Source organism: Harpia harpyja, chromosome 13 (assembly GCF_026419915.1).
Source record: "Harpia harpyja isolate bHarHar1 chromosome 13, bHarHar1 primary haplotype, whole genome shotgun sequence".
NCBI lineage: Eukaryota > Metazoa > Chordata > Aves > Accipitriformes > Accipitridae > Harpia > Harpia harpyja.
In genome coordinates, this window is record NC_068952.1 from 5,863,861 (window position 1) to 5,889,953 (window position 26,093).

Genomic DNA, 26,093 nt, shown 5'->3' on the forward strand with positions numbered 1-26,093 from the left:
TGTTTGAATGCATTATAAGCATAAATGGAATGAATGGCTAGGACATAAAATGTGGGAAAGACCCGTAGAGACTCAAATAACTCGAAAGAATAGTCATGACAGGTTCACCTTGTTTGAAAAAACAGCTTAGCTTACTACTTCAGTACATTGGTTACCCCTGAGGGTGAATTGGGAGGTTGGTTTTTCTTGCCATGTGTAATTGATGGAATAAGTGGAAGGAATCTTGCCGAGAGGGTGGTAGTGCAGTTTTCCCAGGCAGGGTGAGATCAGAATTATTGGCCAGGTGGGGTGGCCAGTTTTTCTAGAATAGTTTTTATAGGTAAAGTCTTATCTATCCATCTCTTCCACAGTGATTGATAGCAACATAGAATATTTTTCAGACTAGCCTCTACCGTAGACTCTGTGTATGATTTACCAGGTTGTGGCCGTAGAGAACATACTGGCAAATTTGAAAGTTTTATATAAGGAACTTTGGTTCCCGCTGAGTTGAAAATCCAGGAGGAGCCAGGGGACATACTGCCCACACTTACACTCTGGTTTGGAGGAGGAAAAATTCGATTTGGCACAGCTAACTGCTGGTCCCTAATCTGTATCACAAATGGCTAGCAACCTTGAAAAGGCATGTCCGTGTGGGGAAAATCGGCTGTCCATCTGTGTATTTTCTGTAGGTTCAGTGAAGTGCCAAAGGATATGCCCATACCGCCTTTTGCTCTTGAAAAGCTGCAAAGGCAGTGTGTCACTCTGGTATCAACGATCAAGGAAACCGCAGCTCCTTCTGAAGAAGAGGGTCTTGTTTTCTGTTAACTTCATGATGATTCTGTTTAGGGGGATGGGGATTTAAACAGGTGAGGAGTGCGTACCTGTATGTTTTTACAGAGCTGCATTGCAGGGACCCCTTTCAGCACATTGCATTTTGAAAACTGTTCCCTGACCTTACAGTTTTCTGTCTTTATAACAGCTCATATGACATTGCCAAACTAGTTGCAAGAAGTCTGCCTGTTAACCTCATAGTCTGGAAAGCTGGATGTATGAAACGGCTGTCTGAAGATATGCCTTCCAAGACCCTTGGCCAGGCCAAGTTTTCTGTACTTAAGATTGCTGTTGCCACAAGAACAGCAGATGTTTGCACAGCAGACAAACAACATTGATGATAAAGCAAATTGACCTTTTTTGGAACAAGCTATTTGGAGCACATTCCTAGGGCAATTTTTTTTTTTTTTCTCTCTTTTTGTTTTCTTGGACTGTATCTTTCTTTATAAAACTGCTTGGCTATACGTTGACATGTCTGTTGCTAGAGGTGATAAAAAAATTAAAGAGAAGGGCTTACAAACTTTTCCACTAGCCCTGATACTACAAATCATTAAACCTAATCCAAACCTATTTTTGTCGGCTGTATTTTACTGAAGTAGTTGTAGTGATGTTTATTTTTCCAGTGTCCCTATGGGAACCCTGGAAGATTCTAAAATGTAATAATTAAGGAATGACAGGCCTTTCCTTACAATATAAAGTGAGGAAGAGTTTTGTGGTTTAAACAGCTATGCTGTTGCTTGTTAACAAGATATTTTGCCTTGTACTCTAGCCAGGCCTATAATGGTCAAAAAATGTTGAAGTCGAGAACTACACGTTTGTTTTCAATCAGTTGTTTTTCAAGTTAAAAGGCTTTAGTGGCTTGTTTTAATTTGTTCAGTAGTATTGTCAGTAGTATTAATATTTGTACGAAATCACTTGGTACAGCTGTACGCTGAGGCTGTCCCAGTAAGGCAGTAGATTTTGTTGTCACTTATTTTTTCTATTGCAAGACCTTTCTTTTAAAGTATAAAAGATTAATTGAAAGTTTGGGAATCTCTGTGAACGTGAGTGATATACTTCTGTTTAAAATAAATTTTTAAAGTATTGTAAATGTCATATTAAACCTGTATTTTAATTGTATAATTCAATATTTTTAATAAAATTATTATAAATTTAAACTAAAAATACTGCTAAAGTGAAAATCTCAGTCTCGTATGGTTTACTATTTGGACCTAAACCCTAGTTTTTTTAATCATAAGGTGATGTTTCTGTGTAACTGCTGGTAGACTTGATTCCTGGCATCTGAGGAATTTTAGAAAAATTGACTTAAGTTCAGACTTTGGAACCTCTTGAGATTTTTAAAGGATTTCATCCATTCTATCCCTAACATTAGTGGAGTTGCGCTATATTGCTTAACAGGAGAAGCATAAGACTCCACATTTTTGCATTGTTGTTTTTCAAATGTGATTTACAATGCTAATTTAAGGACTAGAGTAAAGGAGTTTTGTGGGGGTTTTTAGGTATTAAAAATACAGGTAGCTTGTGTCTTGACTCAGGTTATAAAATTGCTTTGCCAAATAGTGGGCAGTAGTTTTTTGTACAAGGATATTGTAGTGCCTTGAAGGGGTGTGTGTTAATATCAAAATTCTAAATTGAATACTGGGTTATCTGTGTCAGTATTAGGGTTTGGGTTTTTTTGGCAGGATTAGTTCATAACATTAGAAGACAAAATACTGAATTCTAGGAGAACCCATATCAGGTTTCTTACATGTGTCTGGATATAATTTGGTTGTTATGTAGGGTCATTTGCTTTTGGAGCTTTTGAAAACCAATTCCCATTTCTGTTTAGAAGCATTATTCTGAACAAATTGTTCTGCAATATGATGCCTGTTACAGCTCTTCACTGCAAATACAGCTGTACTAATTCCATCAGTCTCTGTATAGATAGAAGTGGACATAGATGGGTCCCTCTACCATGAAAGCATAAGCTGAAAAGGTTTTTGTGGGCCATGTAAAATGGTTGCCTTATGAGGCACTTCTTTGTTTCTTTTTTGATCCAAGTATGTGGTGGTCAGTGCCTTGTCTGTTACAAAAATACTGTCCCTCTTTTATAGATGTGAAACTGTGGGTGAAGTATCTGAAGTTGCTTGTTTAGGATCATTGAGAAAGACTGCCTTTGAGCCAGAAATTGAACTTAAAGTTTTCTGAGACCCATTCCAGTCCTGTGTACACTGGGTTGTACAGCCTCCTTTGATGGACAACTTTTATGAACTGTATTTACTGGAGCTTCTGTTTTAGTAATAGATTTCATTTATGTAAAGTATTAAACGTGATTTTAAAACAATTATTTTTAAAACAACTCCTTTTCCTGCTTAATTTATTTGAAGTTTTGCTTTGGTTTTTTGTTTGGGGTTTTTTTTTTGGTTTTTTTGTTTTTTCTTTTTTACCAAAGGTTGTGTTATGTGGTTTTTGAGGTGGAGTTCCCAGGAACTTGGATGTTTTGCATGCAGGCAGAGAGCATGTATTAATGAACTGGTTAGTTGTAGTGCTAAGTGGGGCTGAAGGAGGGGAACAGTCCTCCTGATACTGTTTCATTGCAAAGAATACTGGGGTTACCTGGCTGGAATACAATACCTTATTTTGCGTACTGCTTTCAAAGCTACTATAAAAGAGGAGAAAAAGAAGAGGGAAATGAAGCTTAACTTTATATACATGGTTTTTTTCCACTGAATGTGTTAATAATGTCTTGAGTACAACTGTTCATGCTTCCAGAAGCCAAGAATTGACTATTAAGCATCCTTATCTTGAAGGTGTGGTCTCCAAAAATATTGCATGATACATTGTCTAGGCCAATCACTCATCAGCATTTTAATTTTTCATTGAATACAGTATTGTTTTGCTGTCTGGCAGAGAAAGTAATGTTGTCCAAAGGGAACTCCTCATTATATTATACTTTGCTTTTGCAACCAGAGTTAACAACATATAGCACAGATGCAGTGAATGCCTATGAACTCAGAAGACTGTAGAAAAATAGTCACGTTGACTCTTCTTCCCCCCACCCCCTGCCCTTGAAATTAAAAAAAAAAAAAGGCAAAAGCAAGCTTACTTCGTATACTTTTTCTCACAGCAGTTTTGGCTTAGTTCTTACTGGTCATTATTTCTAGGTTTAAACTTCATTATATTACATGAGGGAATATAGGTCTATAAGCAAACAGTCTGTTGTTTTCAGGGCTCTGATTACATCTATTTTATGTTACTGTTACCTTGTTGTTTGGTTTTGTGGTTTTGGTGTGGTTGGTTTTTCTAAATGATTGATATTTTCCTTTGTTTCAGCCAAACCTTTTACATCTAAAGTGAAACAGATGCGACTACATAAAGAAGATTTTGAAATCCTGAAGGTGATTGGCCGAGGAGCCTTTGGGGAGGTATGTATGTGAAGGAGGTGGAAGGAAGGGTTTGAATAATGCTCTTGCAAATCTGCAGCGCTGAGGAGAGAGAGGTAATAGCAATATATTGATGTACGGGTTTTTACATTATTTGGGCTTAATGGATATTGTAGGCCTGCCTAATGTTTGATGCAAATACATATTGATTTATACATTCTTTGACAGCTCTTCTTAAGTCTTTCAAATTTTGAGAGAAGGCAAGTTCGCGTGGATTAAAAGACCATGTTTCAACTGTCTGATAAATCATTTGCTTGACTGTAATTCTTTTCAGTCAGCAGGTGGAGGCCAGTGAGTTACTGATGGTATAAAGATCTAGCCATTTCTAATCATCCTAATAACTAAATAGTCTGAAAGTAGTTTTCAGCAACTTAAGTAGCCAAATGTTGATATTCTAAAACCACCCAGAAATCTCTCTATTCCTGTCACTTCATTTCCTATTTTTAATGAATGTTTGAATATTTTTCCTGAATTTCTTTTAAAGAGTATAGTAGATGTTAGTTTCTTTTTCATTGTCACCTACTGCTATCAAACTATACAGTTTTTTGCTGCTTCTGATTAAGCCATCTCTTATTTGAAGTCATCAGACAAGGCTGTTGATGGCTAGGTTTTACGCTAGGCATGTCAGATTATACAGGTCGAGGAAACGAATAAATAAACGTTAGCTTTCTGCCCCTTCTTCATAATTATATTAGGTGCATGTGCTTTGTTCTTCATGCAGGACAATTACATATGTAGAAAGAGCAACCTAATGTGTAACAGTGCCTTGGATTTTTGATAGCCAAATATACTACAGATGGGGATATTATGTAAAGCTTCTGCAGAAGGTACTCCATACTGCCTGAAAATACATGTGAACTGAAACCCGAAGTAGAAGAAAAAGATTTTCTGACCAATGTCTTCATTGCTTTTGGAATTGGAAATGTTAGAGGTTTTTTTTCAGTTCTCTTTGGTATGAGAGCATCTCCAGAGGCTCTATGGCATGTGACAGGGAAGAGTTGGTTTCAGGTTCACTTACATGTTTACATCATGTGTGAAAATTAGTCTTTACTAGTCTGTGGTTATGGAAGAATAGAATTCTATAGGTAGTACGTAAGGAACAGGAATTTTTACTGTAATGTATGTCATACTCTGCCTACATGCAAATATCATAATTGGGCAACTGTAAAAATAACAATAAAAGTGTAGTATTATTTAGCTGTTATATCACTTTTGGTTGATTTTGCTCCCTCTGGAGTAATGCTTCTTCATAAAGGAGACTGAAGGCTTAAGTTACTCATGGATAATTTATCTTTAGTCTAAACTTCTGCCACAAAGAGAATGTTGCGTTCTCCATTTTGATGTAAACGCTTGTGCTTAAAACATCAGCTTTTCTCAGTGCTGCCATAATAGTTGCAGCTGAGTTCACATACAGATTGTGTAAGATGTAAGAAAAATCACTCATGTAGGTGCTTTCTTGTCAGAAGAATCATATGTAAAACCTGCCTTATACTGTGTTTTTAAGAGTTTGTCTGCTAAATCAGCATCAAACTCCACAGCAGCTAAACCACAAAACAACCTGTAGTTCTTTCTCAGGAAGCTTCTTTGTGGTGAATCATCCCATGAATAGTGAGAGCGTAGCTTTTCCCATCCTCTTCTGGGGACAATCTGTGTAATTGGTTAGTTCTCCTCTTTTAGGAACAGTGTTTCTTTCTAATTCCTTATCTGAGAAAGATAGCATGACTCTACTTAATTGCCAAAATCTTGAGTAAGGGGAAAACTGAAGTTCTCTCAGTGAAGATGTTTGGTTTTGTATGTTCTTAAAGTAGGAGTTACTAAATATTTGCAAGGATGTATGTTAAATTTTCTTACTAGCTTAAAGACGACAAGTTTCAAGTCTTACACAGACGTTTGTCTAAGAAAACAAGTTCTGTACGAAATTACTAATTTTCCTTTAAAAAAAACAGTAAATATCCAAGCAAGGCTGAAAAAAGGACAACCAAATTTTACTGCTACTTAAGCCACCAGAAACTATATTAATATTAAATTGTAAAATACTCCTAAGATTCAGTAGACTACAGTAGTTCACTGAGACAGATTAAGAAATCTGGAAGAATATATTTTCTTTCCAGCAAAGTATAAATGAGACCAAGATTGCTCTAGGTTACTGGGAGGAGTAATTTTTGTCCCCTGAATCAACATAATTCTGAAATTCTGTAGACAACAAAGTTAATGCAAGTTTTCTTTGGCACAGTCTCAGACTTGTTCTTATTTTGATTTTATGCTACTCAATTTCTTCAATTTGCATACTCAAGAAATATTTCCCTTTTGTTTTTACAAGTTTGATGTAGACAAAAAGTAGTTTAAACTAGTTATTGCTTATAACTGTAAGAGTTTATTGTTCCTAGTTTTCTTTTTCCTGTTACCCTGATTGCTGCCAGTCTGAGAATGCTTCTTTTTTGTCAAATTAATGACATGCCCCTCCCCTCTGCACGCATACATTTACTTATTTAAAATTTTATGTAAGAGAGTGCTGTCTTTAGAAAACAGATGTTTTGCTTGGAGGAGGAGGATTATCCTGGTAAAATTAATAATGTGGGCAGCAAGTGTTTCCTTATGCTGGCTTTGGGCAGCATGGTTCAAAAAACTTAGCAAACAACTCTAAGCAAGAAGACTTTAAACTTGGGAGTTGAAGAATGCTGCTAGGAAAAGTGAAGCAACTGGGAAACAGCTCTTAGCGGTGTCTCTCAGCAGTGTGCAAGTGTGGCTTATTGAAGATTCTAGCGAATACCAAAATTTTCAGTTCATTCTATTATTGCTTAAAAATAAAAAGTTCAGTGCTTGCTTATGCAAGCAAATATTATGTCCTTATGTTGTTAATATTCTGCAGCTCTGAGAAGTAGTTAGTTACTCCTAGATTTTGGCATCCAGTTATGAACAGTAACATTCCCTCTTCCTGTTTCTGGAGGGCTGCCTACTCTAGATGGAGAAGAAAACCAATGCTGAGTCTTTTTTTAATGTATTTATTTATTTATTTATTAAAAACCTCTTCTCTCCCCTTCTCCCTCCCTCTCCCTCCAATTTTAATAGCTTCTGGTTTAGCTTTTTTCTGTATAAGGCTGTTGCTTTTTAAGCAAAGGAAATGTGCAGACATGTACCATAGAGACAAGTAGCCGAGTTTGGGGCAGAAGGTGTCTGACAGCATGCCAGACTGTACTGCTGTTTGTCGGAAATATGGAAAACTGTTGGAAGAATGGGAAAAAAAACCTGTCTGACTAACCAAGATGTACATCAGCACATATCAATCATTTTTTGTTGGGTTGCTCACAGGAAAATATAAATTTAAAAAAACCCCAACCTTTAAAAGTCCTATTTTAAGAAATTCCAGTAGCAAGACACTTCAGGATAACTAGACAGGACTGATCACCCTTTCTTCTGTCTTGACAGCTTCATTGGGGAAGGGAGAAGATCAGAACAGCACTCTGTGTGTATTTGGGCCTTTGTGTACATAGTATATACCTCTGTGTGTGTGTATGTAAACACTGCCTGGGTCTGTAATCATGTTTCGGAATTTTTTGTTACAGTTGGTAACTGCATCAGACCAGTCATTGCTGAAGTGTCAGGTTTCTCTTTCACAGTCCTGAAATAAGTGTTTTAGAATTTACTTTCATGAAGCACTGAGACACCTCCAGAAAGATGCTGTGATTGCAGAAAAACGATGGTTTGTGATCTTTTTGTGTGTGTGGTGGTTATTGATATGGAATAACTTTAATGGCTTTCACAGACTAAAAGACTGCTTCTGACTGATTGTAAACACAGCTGGTAAATGTGAGTCTATTTTTGTTCTTTAGTCACTCTTCAATACTATTACACATTCACAGAAGGTACCAAGCCCTTGATCTTGTCATTGAAGGCCTGTGCTCCAGCTGTTAACCAGAGGCAGTGCTGTAGCCCCTTTGGTTGTGTCCAAATGAATGCTGTATAGGAGACTACAAATTTAGGCAGCTGTGCAATTAGCTTATGTCTTTCAATAACCAAGTCTTTTGCAGAATAACACAGCCTTTCACTGAGCATGCTGCAGGCAAGAAATGAAATCCTGAAGTTGGACCTGAAATGCATGTATTACCTTGTGCCTCTGGCTGCCTATACTACAACAGTTAATGGTGGGGAAAAACTTACTTTTCACGCTGGGCAGCAGCAGCAATCTAGCCAGCTCTAGGACCAACCTTTTAATTTTTCCCTGCAACAGTCACAAAACCCTTAAAGGTCTTTAGGGAAGAATTACATTGTAGCTTCGTACTACAGACTGCATCATGCAGGGGGGTCCTGACATCGAAGGTATGATACAGTTTGAATGCTGGTTAGTTTCAATGTTAAGGCTTTCTCCTCCTGCCATTTCTCATTAGAAATCAATACAGATACAGCTTATCAGAATTTCAAACCTTTTGGCTAAAAGGAGGCTCAAGACTCAAATCTGCATTGTGGGTTATGTATCACTGCAGAGGACTCATCTTTCCCTCCTAAAGAGAATTGTGATGCTCGGTCTTGGGGTGCCATGCACAGGAGAGTAGACATTCTTTATAAATTAAAAAAAGATTGTAGTATGAAGTAAGAATCTGTTTTTGTGTTTCAAATCTGAAAGTACCTTGAGGGATCCCAAGTCTGGACTTGAACCTCAATTTTTACGCATGAAGTAACCTTTAAAAATTTCAGTTCATAAACTAGCTTAAACAAGTAAATGTAGTACCTTTCTGTCTTCTCTCCTTTTTTTCATGTTGTCCCCCCCCACCCCCGGGACCCCAGAAGGCAGCAGTGTCAAGAGCAGGGCTGATAATGCATTGCTGCACATATGGGAAGTGACAGCTGCTTCGTCTATGAATCTATAGCTAAGCAAGAGGTATACTTTCAGATACGCTTTAGTTTAGACATCTGAGTATTGCAGTCCTTCAACCTGCGCTTTTGCCATGTTCATGAAGCTCTTGCAGCTGATGACACATTTGGAGATGGTTGAAAGAGGTTTGCACAACACTTTCTTCAAACTGTCTGATCCTGTATTTTCTTTTCTGTTATCACTGTCTTCACACATAGCAGGTTTACTGATTATGAAAGAGGTGGAAGGAATGTAGGATTCAACCTTAGTATTTTTTTGTCGCTGGCCTACAGGATAAAGATGATGATAATCTGTGTGACAACATGTTGGTTTGTAACCAGATGCACACAGAAATAAACTGTTATCTGCTTAAGCTTTAAGATTTATTTGAAAGGGAAGAGGCAGAAAGGGATAGTTGGAGAATGGTTGTTAAAATATATTGATTGTTGAACTTTTCTACAGTTAGGATGGTAGTGTGGTGATCTGGTCTAGTTCTGATCAGCAGCTCTGAGTCTGTGGCAGATTCATGGGCATTTTGGGTAAGACACTGAGCTTTCCATACCCAGGGAAGCCTGAACTGTGAAAACATGTTTGTGTAAACTCCTTCCCTCCCTCTTTCCTAAAAATATTCCATGTTAGCTTTTATTACAGCTAAACAAAACTGTAATATTCCCAGAAAAGGACTGTGTCGATTGGCTTTGTTAATTTATTATTACATAGGCCTGTGGCATCTAATATTTCAGAAGCAATGAGAGGGAGGAAGGCTTGTGTTTCCCAAGTTTTACTTCTCTAGAAAATGTGGATTTCACTGTTTCCCTGCTGCTGACAACAGATATGATAAAGACCTCATTAAACTTCAGGTGGAAAAAATGTGAAGTAATACTTTACTGTATCTTTGAAGAAAGTCTAGTGCATTATTTGAAATGACAGTGGAAGTTGTTTTATGGCAAACCTACAGTCTAATTTGTGTCTAAAACCAAAAAGATATTGTTTATTTTGTTTTAGAAACTACTACATTGTTGTCTTTTCTTGGTGGTTCTGTAATTTAAATTGCTGTGTAGGACTAAAGTCCAGGAGCATAAAGCATACAGCCAGTGATAGCTTCATGATAGTATGATAGAGCAAGAAGTGTGATGGTGAGAAATACCGTTGTTCATCTACAGTCACTTAGAAAAAATGATACATGATGAAAGCTTAAAATAGACTTGGAACTTTTGCAGAATAAATACCCTATACTGTGGTGATGTTATTCTTTCTTGATGGTGATGGTATGGTATTGTGTGGGTAGTAAAGCTAAGTGTCCAGAACAGTGAAGAAGAGAACCTCCAAAACTGCAAGGTTTCATAAAAATGAAAACAATATGCATTTTCATGTTTTAACTGATTTATCTTTTCCAGGTTGCAGTAGTAAAACTGAAGAATGCAGATAAGGTTTTTGCCATGAAGATACTTAATAAGTGGGAGATGCTGAAGAGAGCTGAAGTAAGATTACAGTAATGTTTTCTATAATCATGCACCCTCTTACTCTGCTGAATTGTTACTTCTCTTTCCACAAGACTCTGTGTATATAGAGGGATTGAGGAGATGCTTCACTACTTACTGACAATATGAAGATTAATATTAAAATAAGCTTAAAGCAGTTCATCAGAAGGGTTAAAATAGCATGGAATCATGACTTCGGTGGACTGGATGTTTTAGGCATTATACTTTTTCTGTAATTGCCCAAGGATTACCAACCTATACAAGCAATGTTTTAATGCATTTATTCCAGTTAGGAATGTAGTCTTTAGCAAGTATTTTCCATGGTGAAAGGTAGTTACTGAGCTATAACAAGGTAATTACTGAGCTATAACTCATCAAGCCTATTAGTTTATCAGTAGTTAGAACTTAGCCAAGGTCCAATTTGTAGATTGAAAAATCAGAAAGATAAAAGTTTCAAATTAATTTGAGTGCATGTTTCATAAAAATATCCATCTGCAAAAATTTGTGATGAAAAGTTCCTCATTAAAGCTTGAGTCCATTCTGTGTTCTGACAAAAGTGGAACAGCTCTTTCACCAGCCCTGCTTTGCCTTGGATTCCTACTTTCATTATACAATTCCACTCTTCATAAAATCCTCAATACGTTTCCCTGGATTCCTTTGGGAAGAAACTTACAAAGTGCAGTCCACACCTGAAGACTTGTGTATTAATTTTAAACAGAATTTGTATCTAACTCTTTAAAGTGCTTTGAAATTCTTCATCTATGCATACTAAAAATAAACTGCCTGAAAAATAAGACTCAAAGATATAACTCAGTGTCTTACACATACAGAGTTGCTTTGGCCATTGGGTTTTCCTTAGTTTGGACAGTGTAAGCACTACCTTGGTGTCTCTTCCAACTTGTCTGATCGAATTATCTCTAACCTCAGTTTTTATTTGAAACTCCTACTTTGCTACTCTCAGACTACCTTGCTATTCAATTGCTCCCAAGTTTATTCTGATTTCTGCACTTATATTTTAATTATGTCTTGTTAGGAAATGAGATCAATGGGAAACCATCACACTTTAAAAAAAAAAATAATGTATCCAGACAAATTAAAGCCAATTTCTGATGTGTGCACATCCTGTCTCTTTTAATGAAAAAGTTATCACATTAAGGATTATAACTGGCATGTAGATTGTGGTTAGAATTATACAATGTGTTTCCTCTTATCCAGAAATTATTCAGATACTGAGCAATCTGGTTTTAGTCTTGATACAAAGAGGTATTTCTCTCCAAGACAGATGTCATTACTGTAAGTTTTATTATTTCAGTGAAAAAGAAAAGACCAGAAATAAAGTTACACTCTATTTTTAAATGTACCCTTTTAAAGTCAGTTTAAGAGCTATTTCTTTCCATTAAAATACAGTTATAAATAGGTTTGAAAGATTTTTCTCTATGCAAGGTATTAAAAATACTCTTCCCATGGGTCTGGCTGAATTTCTGAAAGTCTGAACTGTTAGCCTAAAAAGAATTACAGCTATGTTTTTCCATGTATTTGTAACCCATGGGTATACAGTGGAAAGAGAACCATCTGGAGTGAAAATGCATTACAAAGCATGACCTTCAATAACTGTAACCTGTCATTTTTAAACATTGATGACCGCATCTCACTTGTTACTACTGCTAGGGAAAATGACCCATTTTGGGTCTGCTAGCAGTGTGCTGTACTAACACTGAAATGCACAGGAAAATCATATAGTCCAAAAATGCAAGACAAGCATATAGGTAGGTGTATATGTAAATGGCAGAAATAAGTTGTTCATATATCCCTGTATCAACTCTGGGAAATGGGAGTCATTTGTAAAAGCAGAAAGGGATATGTACTCAAAAGAGGCTTACGAATGCCAGATGACTGCAAGCTCAGCGTAATTGTATGCAAAAACTTTGTTACAATGAAATTACACAGGTTGTGAGGTCAGTGTTCTTTTTCGTATTATAAAGAGCGTAAGTTTTCCAAATACTTGCCACTGCTGAAAACTTCAAGATGTGCTGTAGAACTGGGGACATTACTGATATAAGGAGTACCTGAAAGTGTGCGACAGCCTGCTGTTACACTTCCAGACCTGTTACCCTGAGTGTTGACAATCACTTAGAGAGTTACATGTGTGCCACAGTGGTGCCAGATGAGGCTCAGGAGAGACCAGGACAAATATTATGCAGCGTGGAAGCAGTCAGCACTCCTGGAAGGTGCTAACTCTGAGCTGTAAGGACATGAGCACCAAATAGCTGAGCAGCCTGAATTCTCTGCTGGTCAAAGGCCACAATAACTGTATAGGTATAACCAAGGCACTAAGGTGCCTTTGCTGTGACAGCGTTGGATTAGGTGATCTCTGGAGGTCTCTGCCAACAACTCAAGGAGTCTGTGCCTAGGGAAGATGAAGTGTAATGTTGAAATCATGAAAGGCACAAAAAAAAGGCTTCATTTGAAAAAAAACTTAATTGAGCTATGTTACAGTAATTACAAGAACTACTTCCGCCCCCCCATGAATTAATGTAAAGCCCATGAACCACTTAGACTCTTTGGCTGTTACAGTCTCAGCTGTGATGTACTCTGGTAATAGCTGTTGCTGTCAACTCTAGGCATACTGCCCAGAGGTGGGTGTCTAGAGTGCTCAAGGAATGCATGGTCTTTTGTTAAATGATGGCAAAAACAAGTGGAATTATATAAACTCTCTAGTAAGTAATCCTGTGAATTGTGTCAGAACAAGTAGAGAAACTACATGTCATTTATCCTTGTGAAAACAAGAGTTCCTAGTGTCTCTGTCTGAAATATGTCAAGAGTTTACAAACAGGGCAGGAAAAAAAATGAAGCTGAAGCATAGAACAACTTTTCTTCCTTCTGAAGATCATCCTTTCTTCTTCTCCCACCCCCAAATCCATTTTTCATTTAGTAACCTTTGAGGGTATTTGTTTAAAGTATGTTCTGTTATTTTCTCAAATTTCACTGATTTATCTCATGCATTGTGCTATGATTGAAGTATACCATCTTTCTTTTTCCTGGTCTGCATTATTCTTACTCACTGTAGTCACCAAAACAAGACTTGGTATGGTTTATTTGATTGGAGAAGGGAGTTATTTTCTGCTCTTGTTTTTACTGCATGTATTCTTGTGCATAGCTCAGTCTGAAATGATATTTTGCTCTTCATTCTTCACTCTCCAAATCTCACAGCCAACAATAACCATGTCAGAGTTCTGGTATTTGCCTATTGTTTTTGGAAATGAAACTGAAAAAGTAAAAAGACTTGCATTTCCTTTAAATTTAGCTGTCTCCTAAGATGGAAGAGATAGAGCATGGTTCAAATCGATGAAACATCTTTGTGAAATAGCAAAGTGTGCTGGAAGAGATTATGGTCTATGCCTTTCTCTAAATCTCTATCTGCCTTGTAAATAGAGCCCATACAATTATTACTCTTTCTTTTACAGTATCTTTTAGACCTTTTTCTGACTAAAATTGTGTGTTGGCTTTGCTATTTGATACCTTTTGTTTTCTTGTGATATTCAGTTCAGAACTCAGTCCCTTCAAAACGTTCATCATATTTCTTTGCTATAGTTTCTTTTTGGCTTCTTTTCTGTTTGCAGAATGACAGAGGAAAATGACCAAAGTTGCTTTTGCTGAGGTATTTTATTCACTTCTCGGGGCAGGTTGCAAGACCTCCATTGAATTAATTGCCTTGCTGCTTTCCAGTTGGTTATTTTCTTCACATTTTATCTTCTTTTGTTTCATACGAACCTGTGTTCTCCTTCTTTTCTTAGGTATTCCTTAGCATTTCTTGGCAGTTCTTATTCCTCCTCTGTTCCACTTGCTGTGAAGGCACCTTTTGCCTCCTGTGTTTGTTTCCAGCATGTTGAGGGGAGGTCCTCCTCAATGTCTTACCAACAGCTTATATCTGGCAAGAGCAATATTCAATTCTGTCCGACTTTTCCTGAGGAAAAAACATGGAGAAAACACCAACTGGTTAATGATTATCAAATTATGACTACATGGAAGTTATTGGCAGCTACTTTCAAATGAAGAGAAGAACCTTGCCTATGTGAAAATTCAAGTGTAAAACTAGGCTAACAGCATGATGAGATAAAGCAATGACACAAGACTCCGGATTCTAGTTCAACTCCTGTTGCAGTTATAATTACATAATGCCATTATTGATTGTTTTCTCCAATCTTATATTGCTATTCTGTCATTACTGATACTTGATTTCAATATTTCTATGTACAAAAAAGATAAGATTTTGACTTGGGATTTTTACACAATGGGAAGCAGCAGCTTATTTCTCCCTTTGCATCATTTAACAACATGGAGAACTCTTTAAATTTGAAGAAGGTGGACTTTTCTGATACCTAGTTTTTCATAGATTTTGGCATGTTTGAAGAGTGTAGTAAATGACTTTAACTTAGAGAGACAGTTTTGATCCCCCCCCCCAAAACGTAATGTTAAAACATAGTCAACTTGCAAAAATGTCTGTCTTTATATATTTTACTTAAAGTCTATAATTATTTTTCTCCCCTTCAGACAGCCTGTTTTCGAGAAGAGAGAGATGTGTTAGTGAATGGAGATAACCAGTGGATCACAACATTACATTATGCATTCCAGGATGAAAACTATTTAGTGAGTGTTGCTTTTATGTATATATGGCTGGAAATGCAGATTCTTAGTTGTGGTATGAGACAGAAATATAGTTTGTTTATTTGTTGATTTCATGTTCTGGACCATACAGACCATGTGAGGATCTGTGATTTTGTGCATAAGATTCTGAAGGGTGGAGAGTGGTCAGAAACTATAAGTTTTGCTATAAATATTTCAGGAATACAGCTTTGTTTTCTAAACCACTTTGCATTTGTTGATGAACCTTGGTCTATCTGCATCTTCTTTCTTATAATTCATCACTCCAGTTTAATTGGATTCATAAAAGTAAAAGTGCACTTACTAAAATAAATTTTCTATTTGACTTTCACTTTCTGTGATTAACATTGCTGATTACTGTTTTACAGTTAGAAATGGGGAGTAGCCCTGTTTTTAAACAACAGTTCATGTAGGTTGGTCTTTGCTTTTTTGAGGACTTAAACCCACTAAGATGTCATAAAGCAATAAAACGTTCTTGCAGCATGGAAGAATGCCACTAAATGTTCATAAATAAGAGTTGGAAGCTATAATTGTAGATTAAAGTGTCTCTTTAAACATTTAATGTTATTTAGTTTTCAAGTATTTTGAAAGACTTGCAAAAAGAAGCTAATAGGAGGAAAAAGTGCTATTTTTCTGTGGAATCTTTCCCACTTTAAAATATGTTTTGATTGTGATATGGTATTGGTAATATTTATGCCTGAAAAAGTAAACAACTACACATTGATAGATTTTGCTTATTTGGGTTTTATTGCCCTGTGCTTTGGATTCTATATCATTAGTAAATTCTAATGTTTTCTTAAAAATCTACTATGCAGTCATAATCTTTTTTTCCCCCCAATGTGTCCAGTCAAAGAAGTGCTATACATGGAATTCTTGCAGAATTGCAATCGTTTTTGCCATTATATTGCTTTCTGTTTTGTCAGCTCAGATACTTGGAGATTCATAGATTTTGGTGGAGTTTATATAGAACCAGGGCTCTGCATTTGTGAATCTAACTGTTGGCTTATATACCTCGCAGCCAGCTTCATGCTTTATTAATGTGGGCAGTAAAAATAATCTCATGTTTTATGTAATTCTGATCTTACTATTAACAGTATTTAAAAGAAAATATTATATATTCTGCAACAGCCTGCTAGAATTTCTTTTAATCTTGCCAGTTTCCTTATTTTCACTAAACACAGAGCAGCTTCTGTTCTTTATCTTTGATAGTCTGCTAACAGAAGCAAGTTTTGCAGCCTGCTGGGGAAAATATCAGTAATACTGTTTTTCATCATTTTAGTGTGAATGTATCACTAGTTCTCTATGTGCTTTTTATTAAAATAAAATATAACAGAAGTGGCCTTTAAAAAAAAAAAAAAAATCTGCGTAGATTGAGCAGTAGATGTGGTTGAGCAGTGGATGTTGTATACCTTGACTTTAGTAATGCCTTTGACACTGTCTGCCATAACATCATCACAGATAAGCTGACAAAGTATGCATTAGATTGGCAACAGTGAGGTGGATTGAAAACTGGCTGAACTACTGGGCCCAGGGGGTCGTGATCAGTGACACAAAGTCCATCTGGAGGCCAGTCAGTGGTGGTGTACCCCAGGGCTCAATACTGGGGCCAGCATCTTCATTGATGACCTGGGTAGTGGGATGGAGTACACCCTCAGCAAGTTTGCAGATGATGAAAAAACAGGGAGAAGTGGCTGATACGCCAGATGGCTGTGCCATCATTCAGATGGATCTCAGCAGACTGGAGACCTGGGCAGAGAGAAGTCTCATGAAGTTCAACAAAGGGAAATGCAATGTCCTGCACCTGGGGTGGAATAAAATAAACCCAGTACATTCTGGGGGCCATCTGGCTGGAAAGCAGCTTTGCTTGAGGTCCTTGTGGATAACAAGCTAACCATAAGCCAGCAATGCACCCTCGCAGCAAAAAAAGCCAAGAGTATTCTGGGCTGCAGGGAGAAGTATTGCCAGCAGGTCAGTGGAGGTCCTTCATCTCTGCTTAGCCCTGGTGCAGCTGCATCTGAAGTATTGGGCCCAGTTCTGAGTTCCCCAGTGCAAAAGAGAGATCGAGCTACTGGTGCAAGTCCAGCGCAAGGCCAGAAAGATGATTAAGCTACTGGAGCATCTTTCATGTAAGGAGAGGCTGAGAGAGCTGGGATTCTTCAGCCCAGATAAGTGAAGGGTTGAGGGGTTGTCGTCAATGTGTATAAATACCTGATGGGAGGGAATGGAGACAAGGGAGCCAGATTCCTCTTGGGACAGGACAGGAGACAACGGACACAAACTGAAACACATAGAATTTCATCTGAACACAAGAAAACACTTTTTTACTGTGCGGGTGGTCAAACACTGGAACATGTTACCTGGAGGAGTTGTGAGGTCTCCATCCTTAGAGATACTCAAAACCCAGCTGGACGCAGTCCTCATCATCCTGCTCTAGTTGACCCTACTTGAGCAGATGAGGTTGGAGTAGATGATCTCAAGAAGTCTTTTCCAACCTAAACAAGTCTGTGATTTAGGATTAAATGCCCATGTTAAACTTCCACTAGTTACTAGAATTCGATGTCCTTAAATCTGTGCTTTTTTTTCTCTTAGAAGGATGGTGCTGTTGTACAGTAGTATTTTGAGTATTTGAGACTTGAATAGAGCTTGATGGCTGTGTGCATTTAGAAAGTATTTTTTAAAGCTTTTTAAAAAACCAGCTTTTTTTAAGGACATGGGTCTTTGACATAGGATGGGATGCTATGTATTGACTGAATTATTTATTAAAAATTTAGTTGTTAAACTTAGCTTAGATTCCTATGGATGTGTTTAACAAGTGCACAACTTAATACTGTGAGTTACAGTTGAAGCGTTGGTATATTTCAGGAGTTGAGGGTTTCCTTGTGATAGGCTACTTCGTTGCTCTTGCAAAATGGGCGGTGCAGAGCCCTGTGTTGTAAGAGCCAAAATTCCTTTATTTTGGTATATCCAATAACCGAGTTGCACTGGTTTTAAAAATGGTGAAGAATGAGTGCAGAGATCCCACATCAGTTATGAGAATCTTAAGAGGTTTTTTAAATATATTTTCAAAGCAGTAAGTTAAGCTCTTGCAGATCTCTATAGAGTGTATCAGTTAATAATCATTATATTACGTTCCAAAGGCTTAATGTATTTTCTAAAACTGTAAAACATGAGAAGGTAATACTGGAGATCATGTTTCAGAGGGAGTGTAGGAGCAGCACTGAATAGAAGATATTTGTCATGTGTAAGGCTTGTGAGCATAATTTAAGTTTACTATTCATGTCACAAAGCAACAGATGAAAATTTGATTGTCAGCACATTTAAAATTTTGTGGAAATGCATTTTTGTACTTTCTTCATGCACTTGGAATCAATGAGGATGCCCAGGTTACTCTGTATCAAATTGTTAAAATCTTTGTTCATCACCTTTATTGTTATGGAAAGTATGAGGGAAAAAAAACCCAGGTGTAAGGTTTCTGCCTGCCCCACATCTTCCTTATAGCTGGTACAATTTTGCAGAATTTTTTCCACATGCTTTAATTTGTTTTTCTGAAGATGAGAAAGACTTGAACAAAAGAGGGGAACTAACTATAAAAAGTCCCTTTAAGTTGCTTTATCAAAATTCTAAAGAATCAAATTGGGATATACATTATTGCATCTTTTAATATTTTTTATTATTTGTGATTCATTATACCCTATTGGTAAGAGTCACTGCTTCAAATGTGGATATATGTTGCCTTCCTAGAGGCAGAGGTTGGAACTCTAGGCAAAAGCTTTCAGATACTATATACTTTAGTGGGAAATTATTCTAATTAGTCTGTCCACAATGATGTTTGAAAGTAATGTCATAGCAGTGGGTGTTAAATTAGATTGCTTATAATTAGTTCGTTAGCTATAATTAGTTCAATGATTTTTTTCTTTTCCCCATTTGCCCTTCCAGTTGCTGTTCCACAATTAAAACAAACTAAGCTAAGCTAAAAAGGTATTATTCATGAGTTTCCCACTTCTCTTATTTTTACTTTTTCTAATCATTTTGACCATAATGCAGTAAAATGGAGAAAGGTTCTGATCTCTTTGAAGTCTTTGCACCTGATTCAATGGCAAGCAGGTTTTATGTTTCATTAATAAATCAGAAATCAAATGTATTTTTCTCCACCATTTCAATTAGAGAAGGTGACACTTTCCTTTGTATGTTGGCAGATCGTGTAGTGTGTGCAATGTCAACAGTATCTGGAATTGTACTATGAGCCACTGGAGATCTCTCAATCTTTGCCTTAATCCGAGTAGTCTAAAAACTTTACTCTCCAAAATTGTTTGTTTAATGGGAAAAGAAGATGACAGGAAAAAAGGGAAGGGGAAGCCTGGGAGATTAGGGCCCTTAAATGAGATCCCAAGTTAACACAATGGGTTTCATTTTTATAGGTCTGTATCCTTTACTCCTTTTGAATTCTATCAAAGGGTATTGTTTTTATAAGGGAATCCAGAGTATCTAAGTATTTTATGTTTGGTGATGGGACAGTGGATGAAGCTGATACTATTTTGTTATGAGGCTTATTGTATTTGGAGAGGTATAAATATGAAACATATTCAGATAGGTTAAATATTAAAATGAGGCTGAACCAGCTACTGTTTTCAGAACATCTAAGCATCTTGGTTAGCTTTTTTAATGCCCATAAAAATTTTTGCAATAAATTTATTTTTATGCTTCAATTAGTTTTTAGTCTCTGATTCACTCAATAAATTGGTTTTTTTTCCACTCTATTTTCTTATCATTCCCACTCCATAGTACCTGGTTATGGATTACTATGTTGGAGGAGACCTGCTTACATTGCTCAGCAAGTTTGAGGACAGACTACCTGAAGATATGGCTCGTTTTTATTTGGCTGAAATGGTGATAGCTATTGATTCAGTTCATCAGTTGCATTATGTTCATAGGTAAGTAATTTGAGCTCCAAATTCCTGTTGGAGTTACGGGGAGTTACTCGATAGAGTAAAAACAATTCCTGTTAAACAGTTTAAGCTAGTAACAAGTATTTGCTGTAATAGCAAGCATGATAGAACTGACCTGCCTGTATCTTCTGGTTGTTGAGAACTGTTGCTAACCTTGTACCATATGGTCAGAGACATGAATGAATATCCAAATGCATGTGATGAATCTTGCACACTGGCATGTTTCAAAGTTAATGATCCATAATTTATAAAAGCAAAACTGGAAACCTGTTTGTGAAATACGATCAACTTTGAACAGGTTTATTGAAGGGTCAGATTCTGTTTCTTAATTAATTTGTTCAATCTGTACCAAAGTTGAAAACACACCATTGTGTGGTCTGCTTTGGATTTGTTTCCCCATTTTCTTTTGGACTTAATGAAATTATCTTTAAAATGAAGTGAGGACATTTTGCTAAATAAGTGGAAGTACTTAAATTGTGGTACTTACCTTTACCTTGGTATATATATTAAAAAATACCTATTCTGTTCAAAGGAAAATACTAAGTCATTTGTGTGTAGCTTTTTTGGAGGTCATTATTGATTCTTCTACAAAATGAGCATAATCTTTTCTTTAATGAATCATTCTCTGCTGAATTCCATGGTAGTTCTTGTATGCAGGGGAAAAGATTACCTTAAAAGAGGCAGAATTTTCAAATGCACTCAATAGATGTACTTTGCTCTGACAGAAATCATGAGGAAAACTCCCAGTTGTTTAAGGTGAATCATTAAGTTGGCTGAATGAACTTGTTTGATAGGTGCATCTGATGCCCTTAATCAGAGTCTATACTGGCCATTCCTTCTTCTACTGTTCCCACTTGGCTGCTTCAGTCCAGAAAAGTTGTTGGTTGTTTTTTTTTGTCCAAAAGGTGTATTGCGGTTGGTTTTGGTTTGTTTCTTTGGTTTATTGTTTCCTTTGAGATTGTGGCTTTTCATGAAAGAGCTGTAGCTAAGGAGTGCTTTAAGGTGGGGTGGTGCTAAGCTGCAAATTGTTCTTCTGGAATATTTTGAAGTCTGCTAGTTTTGTTGAAGAACTGTGTCTACCTGCTAAAAGGAGTTCTTTGTGATAATGCCTTGTGGAAAAACCCAAGCAGAGTATTTTTCTTGCATTTTGAAGATTTCACCTGTTTTATTTCTGAGAAACTGTTTGTTCACTTAGGACCTGATGTGAAAGGTTTTTGTATTCAGTTTAATTTGGATCCAACTTTTAAAATGTGTTTGTGGGTGAACTGTTGAGATGCTATCTCCTTTTACCAGGTAGAGAGTACTTCATGTACTACATAAACTGCTGTTTTACCCAATGAATCTGCATATGGGGTAGTAACTCTTCCCAGAAGAGGAGATGCCCACCATCTCTATCTTTACCTCCAAACAGATCAAAACCTTTGTAATTCAGCACTGTTAGTGTGTAATACGCAGCAGATTAGATGTTTCCATCCTCAAATAGTTAGTGTCCCCAAGATGAAATAGGTGTTGGTGTAAAATTTTGGGTGAAAATTAAGTAGCATTGCAGTTCAAAACAAGATAGTGATTATTATGCTTGCATATTTATTACTATGAATGTTTAACAACAACAACAACGAAAAGGCTCTATATGTTCCCAGTCCTTTGTTGTTTGATCTGTGGCTTTGCCAGTGAGGTTCCCATGTTTATAAAGTTCTAAATGCCACTTTGGGATTTTATCATTAATACTACTGTAATACAATGCCTGTTTATAAGGGGATGTTTTGCAAAGATTAAAAATGTAAAGAGCACTTGAGTATATGTTAAATGATCAGCCTTTGAAATGAGACCTGTTCTACCGTTAGTTTTATTAGGATATTTGCAACTGGTAAAGCGAAAGAAAGAAAAAGAAAACACATCATCTAAATGCCACTAATGCTCTTTTCCTGAAAGTTTAACTGTGGTGGCCACATTATTTTTGGGAGTGTGTTGCAGACAGCAAAGGGCATAGGAGAAGAAGGAAAATACTACTGAAAGATGGATAATGTAACAGCTGTAGTAGTGATATTTCAGATGAATAGCCAATATGCATCAGGATTTGGTCTGAGTTGTAGCTAGTGAGCTAGAAACCATGCTTTAGGCATGGTTTTTTTCAAGGTTTTTTCCATACAATGAGGTAGCAGATTGTTTTGTTTTGTTTCCTTTTAGTGCCCCAGTTCTTTCAGGATAGATTTTCACATTAACTGTAGTGTTGTACTTTGACAGTAATTTTCTTTTTCTCTGAATGTTTTTGTACCTTTTAAAAATTGTATTTCTATTTTTATTCTGAGTGTGTCACTCCTCTTGCTCTTCTTTATCATTAATCACTTTTTTTGTTGTCAGTTAGTTTTGTTCAGAAGTGATACTGACTGCAGTTGTGGTTCGTGTGCAGACCACTCCAATGTCAAATGCAAGTCATTTCTCTTTCCTAAAGTACATTGGCCAATGTTGTGAAACATCAAATAGGAGCAACCTCAGCATTACTTAAACGAAATTGCTACAACTGTATTTAAGGTTTTGGAGACCAAATTTGAATGCCGTTTCTGCACTAGCACTGTAGGATTATGGGATGAATTTATGGTGGGAAGGAGATCAAAATCTAGGTAGTAGTAGAATTGTGCAGAGAAATTGCATGATGTTTTTGAAGCTGTCTCCTGATTCCTACTGAATTGAAGGAGAAAAGTTGCTAGCTGAAAATAACATCAATACTACTGGTTTTAGTATATTTTAATTTTTTCCCCTGTTTTTATGTACTTTTTAGTTTAAATAAATATGTGATATAATGTTTTTGAGATAACATCAATCAGAACATAAAACTTTCATAATCTGTCACTTTTGATGAATTAATTTCTGTGAACAAGTCATGTGGTATTTTACCTGGTAGTTAAATGATGGCTCAGAATGTTAGTAAACCGGCCTTTTCTTTAATGTGTATCTTAGCTTTTGCTATTGTTATAAATGCACCAGCACTGGCATTACCAAATGTTGTTGACAGCTCCAAGACTACCTTTAGAAAGAAAACTTCGCTGAAGTTAAGTATATGTGCAGGTGTTCACAGTCAGAAAGTACATACGTATGTGTATCTCTCACAAATGCACGACTTAGGAGTTCATGTAAAGCTTATACCTACCCCCGATACCCTAAATTACTAATTTGTACTAATGAAGTGATGCTAGCTTGTAGACCAAGGTTAAATATTGTGTTGTGCTAGTTTTCTGCAAACTGTAGTATCGTACAGGGTAAGGTTTTATGTTTATTAGGAATCAACATAAATTTGTGTTTTTATTTTCATAGATTTGTAGCACCTTTTTTTGGTTTTTTTGGCTGAAAAAAAGCCTCTACATGCATTAATATTAATTTCAGTTTCAAGGTTGTACTGTTACTTAATTCCTCATGACATATGTTAAAAGTTTATATTTGCATGCATTATCAAATATCCAGGTGTGGGCTGGAGTAAAAGTCTTACCGGCTTAAGCTAGGTAGCTACACTTTATGCATGTTGTGTTACCTCAAACATGTAAAACTTGTTTTTCCTACAACCAAGACTAACTCCTTAATTATTTTATTGGTGAGCCAAGTTTTCTCTCCATTTTATGTAAGGTGGAAATTGAGGTGTAAAGTGCTTGTTTTTGTCTGAATCCTTTTAAGTAAAAAAGACTTTAGAAGCCTTGGTTGCCACTGAAAGAAATTTCCTCTGAGGACTGCAGAAGATACCCTCTGGGCAGGTACTAGTCCTAGGCACAGTGAGTGTGCACTGGTGGCTTTGCATGCCCCTTGAGTGTGCCTGTGCTGCTGTCTTTTGTGCTGTCTTCTGAGGCAGCCCTTACTTTAGTAAGGGTGCATTTAAGTCTGTCTCTGTCCTAAATTTAATTTGGGACATTCCAGCTTCTTGAATAGTACAGAATTATAAGTGTTAATGTGCTTAAGTCATTTTCATCTTGACTTTCTTTCCTCCATCTGTTTGTTCTGTGCAGGGTTGCACAGTGATTCAGTGTAGAGCGAATTTGCAGCTATGAAGTGTTCAACATTTAGGCTCATGATCCTCCAGACCACTGCAAAAATATTCATTTAAAATAGTTTTCATATATTGGCATACACCCATGTTAAACAGTCTTCATCTTCTGTTGAATGGTAAAACAATCCTCACTTACCTCCTTACTAGGAAAATATTTTGGAAGGATTATGAAACACCTATGTTAATTATTATTTTTGTTGGTTAAGTTTATGGGAGGATAGTTAAGACTACAGGGCAAGCTCTCAGGTTACATACATTTCAGATGTTGTCTTTTGCATGTGAAAAGATAGGCGTGCAAAGCATAAGACGCCTATTTCCATAAGGTATGCGAGATTACAGTTAGCTTGATCAGTGTGTTTCTGAATTTCTAGTTGCCACTGTCCCTCTGCCTGAAGGATTTTAGCATTCTAAACCACCAGATGCATTTTTTTTTTTTTTCCCCCTTCTCTTTCCATTTTCTATATCGACTTCTGAAATTTAAGTTGGGCCTCACTGGAACATTTGAATTCTTAAAATGTAGAGCAGCAGAATTCTCTGTGGAAGTGACATCCTTTCTGAGAAATACTGAACATAAGGGAATAAATCCGTTAGAGGGGTAAGAGAACTGTCTATTCCCTATCAAGCCAGCCTCTTCTTTGCTTTTAACAAGAAGGTACTATTTGTCCTCAGTAAAAATCATCTTGGGGGACATCCCTGAAATATTTACTGTAGTTAGCAGGCAGCTGAAATCTGGGATTCTTTGTAGGATGCATTTCACTTGAAACTATAAGTTTCAGTGCCAGCATATCCATTTTTGACTTGCTGAATAAGTGGTTTTCTGTCTTCTGGGTGTATCCCATCTTTCCTGATCATTAATTTGCTCAAGTGGAAAATTTGGGGGTGGAAGGCCCATCAAGGGAGTTAGCTGCATTGCGTGGTATGTCTGAGTTGAGTTGGCACAAGGAAGAGCCAAGTGCTCTGGCCTTTGGTAAAGTGAACCGTAATTGTGGGTTTGAAAGAAAGCAACAACATATTTTAAGTGTTTACCAAACTTTGCAACAGACATAATGTCGAACACACACATGAAGATGTCCTTACAAAGTGCTGAGAGTGAAGGAAACAGGGCTAGAAAAATAAGGAAAAAATAACATAAGATTATTTTGATAGTCTACTGAAAATGTATTGCTTTGAAATGTTGCATGGTTTAGTTTTACATGGAAAACTGCAGGACAGAAAGTTATTTTAGTGAGTATTTGGTAAGCTAGTGCTTCCTTACAAGGTATTCCTTTACAGAGGTAGGAGGGCTCCGTGAGTCTAGGCTCTGTATTTTCTCTCCGTTTTCACACTGAGGAGGGGCTGGAAACAAAGGTCATCTTTACAGACTCTAGGCTGTTGTTTTGCCCTGTGACCCTACATGTTATAAACACTGGCAACTGCTCCCATAGTCCCCCCTTAGGGTGGCATCCGACCTGCAGTGAGGACTGTATCGTGGTTAATACTATTTGACTAGAATTTGTTGGTAGGATTTCTGAAAGAGTCTGTGATAACCTAGAAGTATTTTGAAATAAAAGACCCATATATGCTTGGAGTGCCAAGAGCTAGTGGATCACACTGGCTGTGCTATCGTGTAGAAGGCAAATGGTTTCTTGCAGTATTGTGTCTAGTGGGAGTGTTAATTTAAGTGAAAGCTGTGTAGTGGGTGAATGAGCTATCATAGACCTATATTCTGTGTTATTCGAGCAGAAGGAATTTAGAAACCCGAAGTCTAGTGCCTTAAGCGATAGTAGCCTTGAGTAGTCCTTTCAGCAGAGGTGCTTTTACAGATGTATCCTTCGGCCTTTTTTCTCCCATTATTCCTCTCTTCCCTAAGACCCAAGCTCCAAACATCCCTTCTGCTGTGCTGAAACAAAG

The 26,093-nt window shown here is 36.9% G+C and overlaps 1 protein-coding gene across 14 annotated transcripts in view; it reads left to right on the forward strand.

Moving 5' to 3' along the window:
- Positions 1-26,093, forward strand: part of CDC42BPA (CDC42 binding protein kinase alpha) — a 189,724-nt gene that overhangs the window by 58,615 nt on the left and 105,016 nt on the right. For all 14 annotated transcript variants that reach the window (XM_052806782.1, XM_052806783.1, XM_052806775.1 and 11 more), the window contains exons 3-6: positions 4,123-4,214; positions 10,479-10,562; positions 15,114-15,209; positions 20,007-20,155. In XM_052806782.1, the coding sequence (XP_052662742.1) occupies positions 4,123-4,214; positions 10,479-10,562; positions 15,114-15,209; positions 20,007-20,155 (421 nt within the window). The remainder of the gene's footprint in view (positions 1-4,122; positions 4,215-10,478; positions 10,563-15,113; positions 15,210-20,006; positions 20,156-26,093) is intronic.